Source organism: Amia ocellicauda, chromosome 2 (genome assembly GCF_036373705.1).
Source record: "Amia ocellicauda isolate fAmiCal2 chromosome 2, fAmiCal2.hap1, whole genome shotgun sequence".
NCBI classification, from domain to species: Eukaryota; Metazoa; Chordata; class Actinopteri; order Amiiformes; family Amiidae; genus Amia; species Amia ocellicauda.
The window spans coordinates 62,031,134-62,041,661 of record NC_089851.1 but is presented as its reverse complement, the minus strand read 5'-3'; the positions used below and the strand labels follow the sequence as shown (position 1 = coordinate 62,041,661).

Here is a 10,528-nt window from a genome sequence, read left to right as displayed (position 1 = left end):
ACCACTGTGGCGATGGCAACAATGAGTTAAAAATATAAAAAGCAGCGCATGCATGATACACTGAAAATGCATGCATCCACAAAAGCAGCCTCGTATGCACAAATAAACGTCAACATCATACCATATTATTATGGTCATCCCAAGTCTTAATCAGTGAGAGGTTTGCCGCGGGCGTGGAAAGTCAAACACATGGTGTTTTCCTGGATCAGCTGATTGCGCAGACCGACTCCAGCGCATGTCGGGGGGGGTCTGCTCCGGGCCTGGCGTGGGGGGGCGGTGGCGTGCCGACACGTCATATCGCCCGCCGCGCGCCCATTGGCCCGCGCCACTCACCAGACTGCCCGTGTGCACGCGGGCGGCGCGCGCTCTGAAACAGGCTTTTTTAATGAGGATGTGACTTCACAACGAGATTGCACACCAGTGCATTGAAAAGGAAGCACATCGGCAGGCAAGGGACCAGTCTGAGCCGCTCTCACAGACGTGCACAAGTGCAGAAGAACCTGGGGAGCTCGAGGTAGGCTTTTATTGTGCCTCGATACATACATACATATCAGTTGTGTGCATGCAAGGCTGTACACGTGTAAGCCTTCAATGTCCTGCAGGTGTCATTCTACTTTCCATGCGTGTTTTGTGTCTATTATCATTGTTTAGTTTTGACAATGGCAAATAAAAGTGGACACAGTTGTGTGTTGAGCCGGTGTTGTGACTGGGGCACACGTGTCGCTGCCGCAGTGACGTCACTCGCGGTGTGCTGTGTGTTGAGCATCTCCCCGTCCTGCCCTCAGTGCCAAATGCCCAGACTAGAGGGAAACTGCTGGAGCTGCTCCTGTCCGACCGGCGTCAAACACAAGACCCTGTCCAGCGCTGCCGTGTGGGCCTCTAAAGCCGGGGAAATGATGACCATCATCACCTCCGTCCTGAGCAGCGCCTACGGCTCCCTGCACAGCATCCACGCCACCAACCTGCTCCGGCGGGGACTCGTCCTCTTCACGGTCGGCGTCATCCTGGCGCTGGTGCTCAACCTGCTGCAGATCCAGCGCAACGTCACCCTGTTCCCGGAGGAGGTGATCGCCACCCTGTTCTCCTCGGCGTGGTGGGTGCCTCCGTGCTGCGGGACGGCGGCAGGTCAGTGCAGCGCTGTGTGCAGGGGCGCGTCGTGCCCCTTTGTGTCGTTGTTGAGAATACGCAGTCGATTGCACGGGGGGCTTCATCGCTATTTTTATTCTCCAAGAAGCGCGGGAGGGGCTCGATGTGCGTCTGCAGTGCCGGGGCACTTAACAACCGTTGCACATATTTGTACTTTAAGTATTATTGTGTGTTTGTAGTGCCTGCTGGTATTAAGAGACGGTTTTGTCTTCAGTTGCCAGTGCGTTGGCCGTGTGGCATGCCGGCGCTATGGCTGCGTGTCGGTGTAACTGTGTTGTAGTGTCGGTGTAAACGCGTGTCAGTGGAGGGTCTCGCTGTGGAAACGGAGCGCATTTAGGGTCACTCAGGGTGCGCGTCGCTCATTGGCTGCTCGGATAACTGGTGAGCGGCCGAGCGGGGCGCTGATTGGCTGTCGCGTCGAACACGCCACTCGCTCGGGAAACAGAAACAAGGAAGTCATGTGCGCGTGAATCAGAATCAACAAACGGGCTGGTCCCAAAAACAGCCGTTTACTGCGCAGACGCAGAACACTAACTATATATATCCTATAAAAACAACACTGTATTCATGTTTTAAATATACAGTTTTGCTATTGTAAAAATTGTTTAATACATTTTATTTTTCATATTGCGAGCTGGGATATGAAAGGAGATCAGTTTTGACCACATCCAGTGGTCCAGATTTAGAAGCCACTGGGAATTAAATATTGCTGAAAAATATTACACGTTTATGGTTGTCTTCCTGTTTTGTAGTTTGAGTGCCCAGTAAGCATTACAAATGGAGGCATTTTAAGGGTGGTCATTGTGTTTGTATGTGCTCATTAATGTGACCATTTCCTGTGTCCGCAGCGGTGGTCGGCCTGCTGTACCCCTGCATCGACAGCCGCCTGGGCGAGCCGCACAAGTTCAAGCGGGAGTGGGCCAGCGTGATGCGCTGCATCGCCGTGTTCGTGGGGATCAACCACGCCAGTGCTGTATCCTTGTCAAACCACAACCACATGCTGAGATGATCAACACATCAGCCACACAATGACTATTTCAAGCAAAAAAGCCACAGAACGCAATTGGGGAATGTTGTTGTAAGAGTTGAGGTTTCCATGCACTGTAATTGGTCTCTCTCTCTTCACTACCAGATTCAAATCCATTATTGGCTTAATAAGGCCATTGAAAGATCTGCCAGTTCTGACCAGTGCCAATGAATCAGACCTGCTGGGTTTGGACCCTCCAGGAGTTTGTGCATCGCTGCTCTAATGTTCGATGTGCTCTGGCCCTGTAAGGCATGACAGTGATGGGAAACATCACGGCAGTTGACAGTGTGGATAAAACCCAAACCAGAGACACTGTCTCTGTCCAGAACCAGCACTGTCCTGCACACATGGCCCTTAACTTATTCTTTCACAGAAACTGGACTTTGCCAACAATGTCCAGCTGTCCCTCACGCTGGCTGCTCTGTCGCTGGGGCTGTGGTGGACTTTTGACCGGTCAAGAAGTGGCTTTGGCCTGGGAATAACCATTGCTTTCCTGGCCACTCTCATCACACAGTTCCTGGTTTACAATGGAGTTTATCAGTAAGTGTAACTCTGTGTGTTTTCTACACTTCCAACAGTGTTATTTGCATGGAGCTGTAATTTCTTATGTTTTTAACTGAAAGGGTGGAGGTGCAGAAATAGATCAAAGTATATGCATAAAACATGTTCACAAAAACTAATACAATCTTGTGTTTTAGCAAACAAACACTACTAGCTTTTTTCGCCTATTGTTAATACCAGCCTGTTTGGAGACATCAAGTTGTGCCAAATATGATCAAAGCAAAAGCCGCTGCATTAAGAGAATATAAATGGATGTAATTACTTTTTTGGGGAGCCCCAAACTTGTGTGTTTGCCCAATTATCTGTCCTCCTACCATGCAGTCCGCCTGGCAATCGGAAATCTCCTGTAGTGTTTCCAGCGAGGGGTCCAGAATGAGAGGCACTCCCACAGATCTCCAGGTTTCAGATGGAGAGGGGGGGTGGTTATTTCGATCTCCATCATGAAAGTTTAATCGGCCTCCTCTGGGGGGGGTCTCGCAGTGAAGCTGTTTATGTCACGACTGCTAAGATAGTTGTGCTAAGTTTTTTTTTTTTTTAATCTTGATTTGATTTTTTGGGCTGTACTTTGTTGCAGGTATACATCACCAGACTTCCTGTATATTCGCTCCTGGCTGCCGTGTATATTTTTCTCGGGAGGCGTCACAGTGGGGAATATTGGACGTCAGCTAGCAATGGTGAGTTCTTCAGTCAGATTGTGTTACATCCTCACACAGTGGCTTCCAAAGCCAGTCCTGCAGAGCTGCAGATCCCGTCGTCTGAGAAGTTAAATCTAAATTAACATCTAATGACTGAGAACATAGTGCTGGTGATCGGCCAATTGCCTGTTCATTGAGGGGAAACCTGGTTATTTAAGACAAAAGGTATTTAGGTTTTGCTGCCACATGTTCTCTATATGACTCAACTTACCCCTCAAAAACCTATTTAATTGATCTGAGTCACATGTATGTATAAATTAATGATCGAAGGGTAACCTCTAAAGCCTAATGTGTTATTGCTGTACTGGTTCAGGCTTGGGCACCCTGTCCTAAAATCAGATTTTATTATTTTTTTCTTGGCAGACGCTCTTATCTAGGGGACCTCACAGTTGACACGACACATTTCAAAGCACTTTTTGTAGTCCGTAACACAATCCATAAAAAATACAATAAGCACACACCAAAGTACAATGAGCTAACAGGTGCAGACACAATACAGTTCAGTCCCAGTTGTGTGCTAAAGGGAGGTGTTGGTGTAGGAGCAGTTGTAGTAAAACGATAGAAGTGCTAACAATACATAAGAAAAGAATGTGAAGCCAAATGCGTATTATTAAAGCTGGCATATGGGCGGAAGTGACTTGACTGGTCTCCTCAGAGGTCTGCTCTCTAATGCAAAGCACTGTTTGAGAAGTTAACCCTGAAGATCCAGTTCACAACTCAGATTCTCTAAAGTAGGCCTGTCCGTTTTGTTTTTATCTTCCTTGTGGCTGCTTGCCTTCGAGATCTCAGTCTCGTTAAGACACATCCGTGTTTAAATGGCATGAGACCGAGTGGTCAATGTGGTCGATGAACTCTGATTAACCTACCTTGTTTTGTCATTAACTGCCCTTTTAAGCGTTTTAGTTTAGTGAAATGGCTAGACAAACTTGACAAGCAACATAAAAAGATCAAAGATAGATGCTGAAAACTTCAAACGGACCACTATAACTAATACCACCCATAATTAATAATAATGATAATAACTTCTGACTATTGTTCGGTTTCCTGGATATTTACCCCAACCAGTGACCTATTCCTTACCTAGGTTAGATTAAATGTGAGAACTGGTATTGTCACTTTTTGAACAATCATTCATTTGCATGTCCAAACCAATGGAACAGTTTGTGTGTGTGTGTAGGGAAGGGTTCAATTCAGTTCACTTACTCTGATCGAGGGTGGTTTGGACCCATTGACGTGGTTGTTGTTGTTCAAAAGCGAATCAACCATTTTGTTTTTTGTGTCGCTGAGTGGACTTGGGTTTCTAGAGCCAGTTGTCCCAGGCGCCTGTTTGCTGTGCTTGTTTGTACTGGACTGAAGGGCACGGGGACAATTGGCAGTCGCCCATAACTGGCTTCCAAAACTTCATTAGCAGGATTAGTGAAAAGACCATCTGAGATTAATTGGATCTGTTGTGGACCTCGCTTAGTGCTCTCTAATCTGGCTAAATGATTTAGTACCCAGAGCACAAGTTGGCCTGCGTCCTCCAGTAATGAATATTCACGTTTTCCCATCAGCCCTGTCACTTCGCCACCCTCGAGTGCCAAGTGTATAAGCACTTAATCAACCGCTCCAAAACAAAGGCCGCTCTCACAGTGCTTACATCACGGATTGTGTGACTTCAGTGTTTTGCTTTTTGTTTGGCTGCCACGCTATCGTGGTAATTCAAATGAAAACTACCTCCTATATGTACAGTAGATTGGAAAGAGCAGTGCATAGTGTTGACGGTTAGCAGGATTTTGTTCCTCCATTTTTAAGCAAGCCTCATGTTTGTTCATTGTGGTTTTCAATCTATCGGTCAAAACAAATGTGAAAAATGGCCAGGAGCAAGTGGAAGTGAATTTGTGTTGTCATGCTGATACCAGTGAAGTGTAATTTACCCAACTCTGTGGCTGTGTTGCCAGGATATACGTCCCCACCTCATTTCCTCTAACTCTGTTAAGAGCTTTGCAGTGAACATAGTTTTAAACTAGTCAGCACGAATCGGAATCCCATCCAAAATCTGTGAAACCCCTCCAGTGTCCACCCATACAGTCGACACAAACATTTTAAAGCATCACAAAGTGCAATAATACAATCCGTACAAGAAAAACCATACGTCCTAGTACAGTGAGCTGACCGGTGCAATTATTAATATAGTTAAGTCTGAGGTGTGTGCTGAAGAGCTGGGTGGGTACATTACAAGTCCTTCAATTTGTCAAACTTTATGCAATTAATATTCTCAGAAGTGTTCATATCTAATACTCCTGACATACTAGGGCTGGAGAATGTGATTCCTGGTGGGGGACAAATTAATTAAAACGCAATCCAGGAGTGGTTTAGAAGTGATTGCACTGCCTTTAAAACGATCTGTATGAGCCAGTGTCTGAGTTCCTTGCTGCCAGTTGAGCAGATACACGGGTTGGGGACTGTAAGAGATCATGGAGGCCAGGGTTGAGCCTTTTCAGGGATATCTTCAGTGTTGATATGGCCTTGGTATAGAAAAGGCGATGGTTTCTATACTGAATTTTGTTGCTGCCATGTTTTAAAACACCCCCATGCTATAGCGTGATGCATTCCTATACACTTTCTACCTCCTGGGTAGCTTTAGTAGGCTCTGTATTTGTCTAATTCCAGCTGGAAAACTGTACATAGCTAGGTTTCCAACTTTACGATCCTAAACCACAGGAAGTCCACACACTCGCTTCTAAAAAGATACGCCACTGGATGCTTCATTCTTGTACATTTAGATGGATCATGTCATTGGGACACAGATGCACAGATTCACTTCCTGAAATCTAAAACATCTGGTCATTTTGATTTTGCTAACAAGTAATTTTTTTTCTTTTTCCCCCACAGGGAGGCACCGAGAAGCCCCACAACGACTAACCCACCCCCACCCTCCGAAAAGCACGTTTTTATTTTTTGTTTTCTATTAAATGAAAGAAGGACTTGGTGTCTGTGAATGAGAACAAGAGAACTTGGACAATTCACATCTGCAGATCTCCGATTCGGACACTTCGGCAGCAAAGCATCTCCAGGAGACTCTAGTCGAGCACCGGGTCCTCTTCTCCCAGGGACGCCGTAGAGGCCAGGTCACCGGATGTTCGTCAGATGTTCATCAAACACGCCAATCCTTCAAAGGACACTTTCAAATCCCAAGAGGTCCCCCATTCGGACTCGTTCGGCCCGTCTTGCTGTTGTAGCAGACCGGCATGTCGCCCTTGACTTTTGCATTTTCTTAAAAGACAAGAAGCTGGTTTGAAATTCTACCTTTTTTGGAAAGGCGAGCTTGATTGATTGGTCTAGACAACAAGGAGAGAACCGGTGGTGCTACAAAGTTAGTTTTCTTTCTTTTTTCTTTTGCACAAGTACAAAATGTTAATGAAAGGGAAGCATTTCAAGGCTATGCAAAAATGTTGGAAAGGGGAGATCGACAACCGCCAGATACTGAAGCTTATTAATACTTACAGACTACATTTGCCATTGAGGGCAAGTATTGTATAGCTGGGGCTTTAGAAAGACAACCCCCCCAGTCCCAATATATCACTCTATTAAAGCATGACTAAGAAATAGTACATTTCAGCTTCCAGCAAAGGAAATGATTTGAGGAAGAAGGTTTTTGTGCTAAATTAGACTAAAGCAGGACAGCTTTTTATAGACTTGGCTTTTTTATGTTGTTGTTCCTGGGGAAAAAGTAAAGAAATCCTTTGTTAATCTTCATTTAAATCATTAATCGGTATAACCTGAAATTAAAACTTGGAAATAATCTGTAAGCAGTGTTGTAAGTTAAGGAAGCCTTTTATTATCTGTGGATCTTGTAACATTTATTCCGCGTCCACCAATTTGAAAACATTATTACAATTTTCGTCATGATTCACAGACCCGGGACAAAAATCGTAATAATGTATCCATACTGGTGGACCCCATCCCACAGATTGCTTTAAAAATGCGTGTTTAGCTCGACGCACAAGGCCAGGTGACATGCCTTGCAGCTCTCGGGACACACGCATTTGAACTCGGCACGGACACTTTGATCTCGACTCCCCATCGCCGAGGCCAAGCAGCCCTGAGCGGGACGTTTCTGCAGAGCCTGAGAGAACTTGCAATCTGTGATTGCCTTTGTAAAATAGAATCGAGTGCTTTTGTCACTGTTCGAGTTGTATCCTTTGTAAATATGATGTTGTGTAGAGCTTGCACATGTAAATGGCTTCTCTATCGAATCAGAACCCGTTGCCACGTGAGACCTGGATGGCGAGGTCTAGGCGATTCAAGTGCAATCTGTTATATACCTGAGCCTTGTATTCTTCTGTGTATTTATTATTTCTGTCATTTGTTACGACATTATGATTTGTCTGAATCCTCCAGTACAGTTAAAGCATGTTTATAAACCCAGCAATAACATCTTTTTAAAAATATTTTTGTATGTCTTATAACCTTTGAAGTTCTCTCCTAGAGGTTTTTGTTTTGAGTTCTACTTTATTTATATATATATATATATATATATATATATATATATAATCCTGTCGCTCTGTTCTGAACTGATTGTTTTCTGAATATACCAATGACCATTTTCACTGTTCGAGAACTGAAATTGTGACTCATTCTGCTGTTCAGTATTTGCATTTAAGTGAAAGATTTCAAGGTTGGGTGCCATTTTGTATTTTGAGAAATGTTCAAAGCAAAATTATCATTTTTAATGACAGTATAAAAAAAAAAGTTCCTAGCCATAAATCCACGTCTCAAAATGTGCTGCTATATCTGGCACAACTTGAATCCATTATCCCTGTTCCAACTCAGGGTGGCCAAAAAAAGTAAGATAAAAAGGAAAAAAAAGAAAGCGCTTACTTTTAATGAGTTAGGATGTGCTTAATATTGTGTATCATTTATGCTATCTTGATAAGAGAAATAAAGTATAAGGACTCAAACACAGAATTGACTCTTAAACCTCCTTCATTGTCTCTGACTGATAAGACTTAAGAGGAGAATTTCCTTTTTAAGAACTCATTATATTTTTGACTCAATCTTAGTGCCCATTATCAAGCTACATGCATATTAAACACAAATCTGATTCTCCTGCTTTTGCTCAGGTCTCCGGTACCAGCAGCCAGTTTGGTGGTACTGTAGTAATAATACTGTTCTTGCACTCGTTTTGATTACAGTTGAGGAACAATTCTGTTTTGCCACAAAAAGGCCACTATAGGAGTGCTAATATATCATACTATAACCTTTATTATTGTGTGTATAGAAAATTCTACCTTAGAAATTTTTAACCGGATAATTAAATTGATTTGTTTTCAATTGTCCTTCTCCTGGTCAGGTTACTTGACTAGCAAATGTAGCTTGTGAAACCCTGATGGTGAGGAAGTGAGCAAAGGGAAGTATTTTGGTGTGGCACCAGTTGATATAGCTTCCTGTCTACATGCAAACAACAAAAAAACATGAATTGAGTAATTGGCCATAATGAAAGCCCAAGGTTCACAAAACATGATTGTGCAAAACATAAATAAGAAAACCTGGATACAACCTACTTTAACAGATTCCTTTAAGGATCTGGAATTGAATTCAGAATAGCATTGTCAGCTTGGTTTGATGACTTTGACAACCCTTTTCGAGAGTGCAGGTTAACTGGTTTAATGCTATAAATATATCAGTTTTAGCATGTTATTCCACGCGTTCTGTCCCTGTGTTACCTATATATAGGTTAAGCAGGTGTGACATAGTTCAAACAGATCTGTCAACTGTAGTGAGAGAACACTAAGTTAGAGAACAAGAGGACTTAAATTAATCAAGTCACTCAGAATAGAGGACTGTGTGTGGATTTCGACAAAACGCATATGGCACGTGACAATGGAGCGCCGTATATATTTCCTATATTATAGAAAAAGTAGTTTAACGTCGGTAATTCAAGCACCTGCCACTATATTCATAGTGAAACGACAGCATTCTGAACTTGGTGTTATTGTGACATTGTAGGGTTTGTTTATATCCATTGTTTTCTTATTATTTGTATTCCTTTACCTCCATACGATGTGAAATGCATCAGCTCCATGTCAGATGCTCGCTAAAAGCCTGCACAGTGATTCCTCTGTACAGCAGGATGGTCTAATCTGACGATGTACACGTTAACTCTACAGCGCATGTGTGAACCTCACTGCAGTTTCAACACTGAGTGAAGGGCAGTGTGATCCGGCCTGTCTTTCCTCTCGGATGCGTTTTGCCGCCTCTGACTGAGATGAGGCCCGTCCTGTCACCGGCCTCGCCATGTGAGCCGCCGCCTCCTCTCCCCGGCCGTCCACGGCCTTCTGGAAAGCAGCTTCCTATTTATACCTAGCAGGGGATTGACAGTTAACCTTTTGCACTGAGATTTCTGGGAGCCAGGCCAATTTCCACGGCCACGCTCAGCCAGCACTTTATAGAAGAGCACTGCTCCCCACAGGCACTAATGCACAGGCCCGGACGCAAATTGCTTTATTCACAACTTCGTCTGGTCAGATAAACAGGGTAATTGGCTCGGCTCTTCAAAAACTAAACGTGTTAATTTCCATACAGTCTCATTAAAGGACGAGGTACCGGAAATACCCATCACAAGTCACCAGTATTTCCTTTCCCTCTTTAATAGAAAACGGAGAATCCCTGACTTGCGTAGGAGCTGGTTTAACCCTGTAAGTGCCAGTCAGGAGGCACAGCCGACAGGAAGAGCCACAGCTTCCGATGGGCGACTCGTCAGTGAGTCACGAGACGTCCAGATATTTAAACCGCACAATTCATCAGGCACACAAACTGCCTGTTGAACTGTTCTAATATTTGATTCGTGCTTGAGTAGCACAGGCAGGACTTATTCATGATATAGCACAATATTGCAATAACTCTTCCTTAATCTGAAGCAGTTAAGAGTGGTGTGTGTGTGTGTGTGAGAGAGAGTGCAAACACTTGCCATTCGATGTAATAACCTTCATTCACTGTGAACATCTGAGAGTCCACTGTGAGGTCTGGGCCCAGGCTCGCCTCTCACTCGGCAGGAGGCAGGAGAGATGGCCAAGAGGAGAATCGGCGCTGTGGGAGCCTCTGCAGGACAGACAAC

The 10,528-nt window shown here is 44.2% G+C and overlaps 1 protein-coding gene across 1 annotated transcript; it reads left to right on the top strand.

Annotated features, from left to right (window-relative positions):
- Positions 1 to 360: 360 nt before the first annotated feature.
- Positions 361 to 8,379, top strand: insig1 (insulin induced gene 1). The gene is made up of 6 exons (XM_066688194.1): positions 361 to 514; positions 786 to 1,125; positions 1,995 to 2,119; positions 2,547 to 2,713; positions 3,309 to 3,408; positions 6,304 to 8,379. Exons 2-6 carry the CDS (start codon positions 792 to 794, stop codon positions 6,331 to 6,333), a joined length of 756 nt encoding a protein of 251 aa, XP_066544291.1. The 5' UTR covers positions 361 to 514; positions 786 to 791; the 3' UTR covers positions 6,334 to 8,379.
- Positions 8,380 to 10,528: the final 2,149 nt, after the last annotated feature.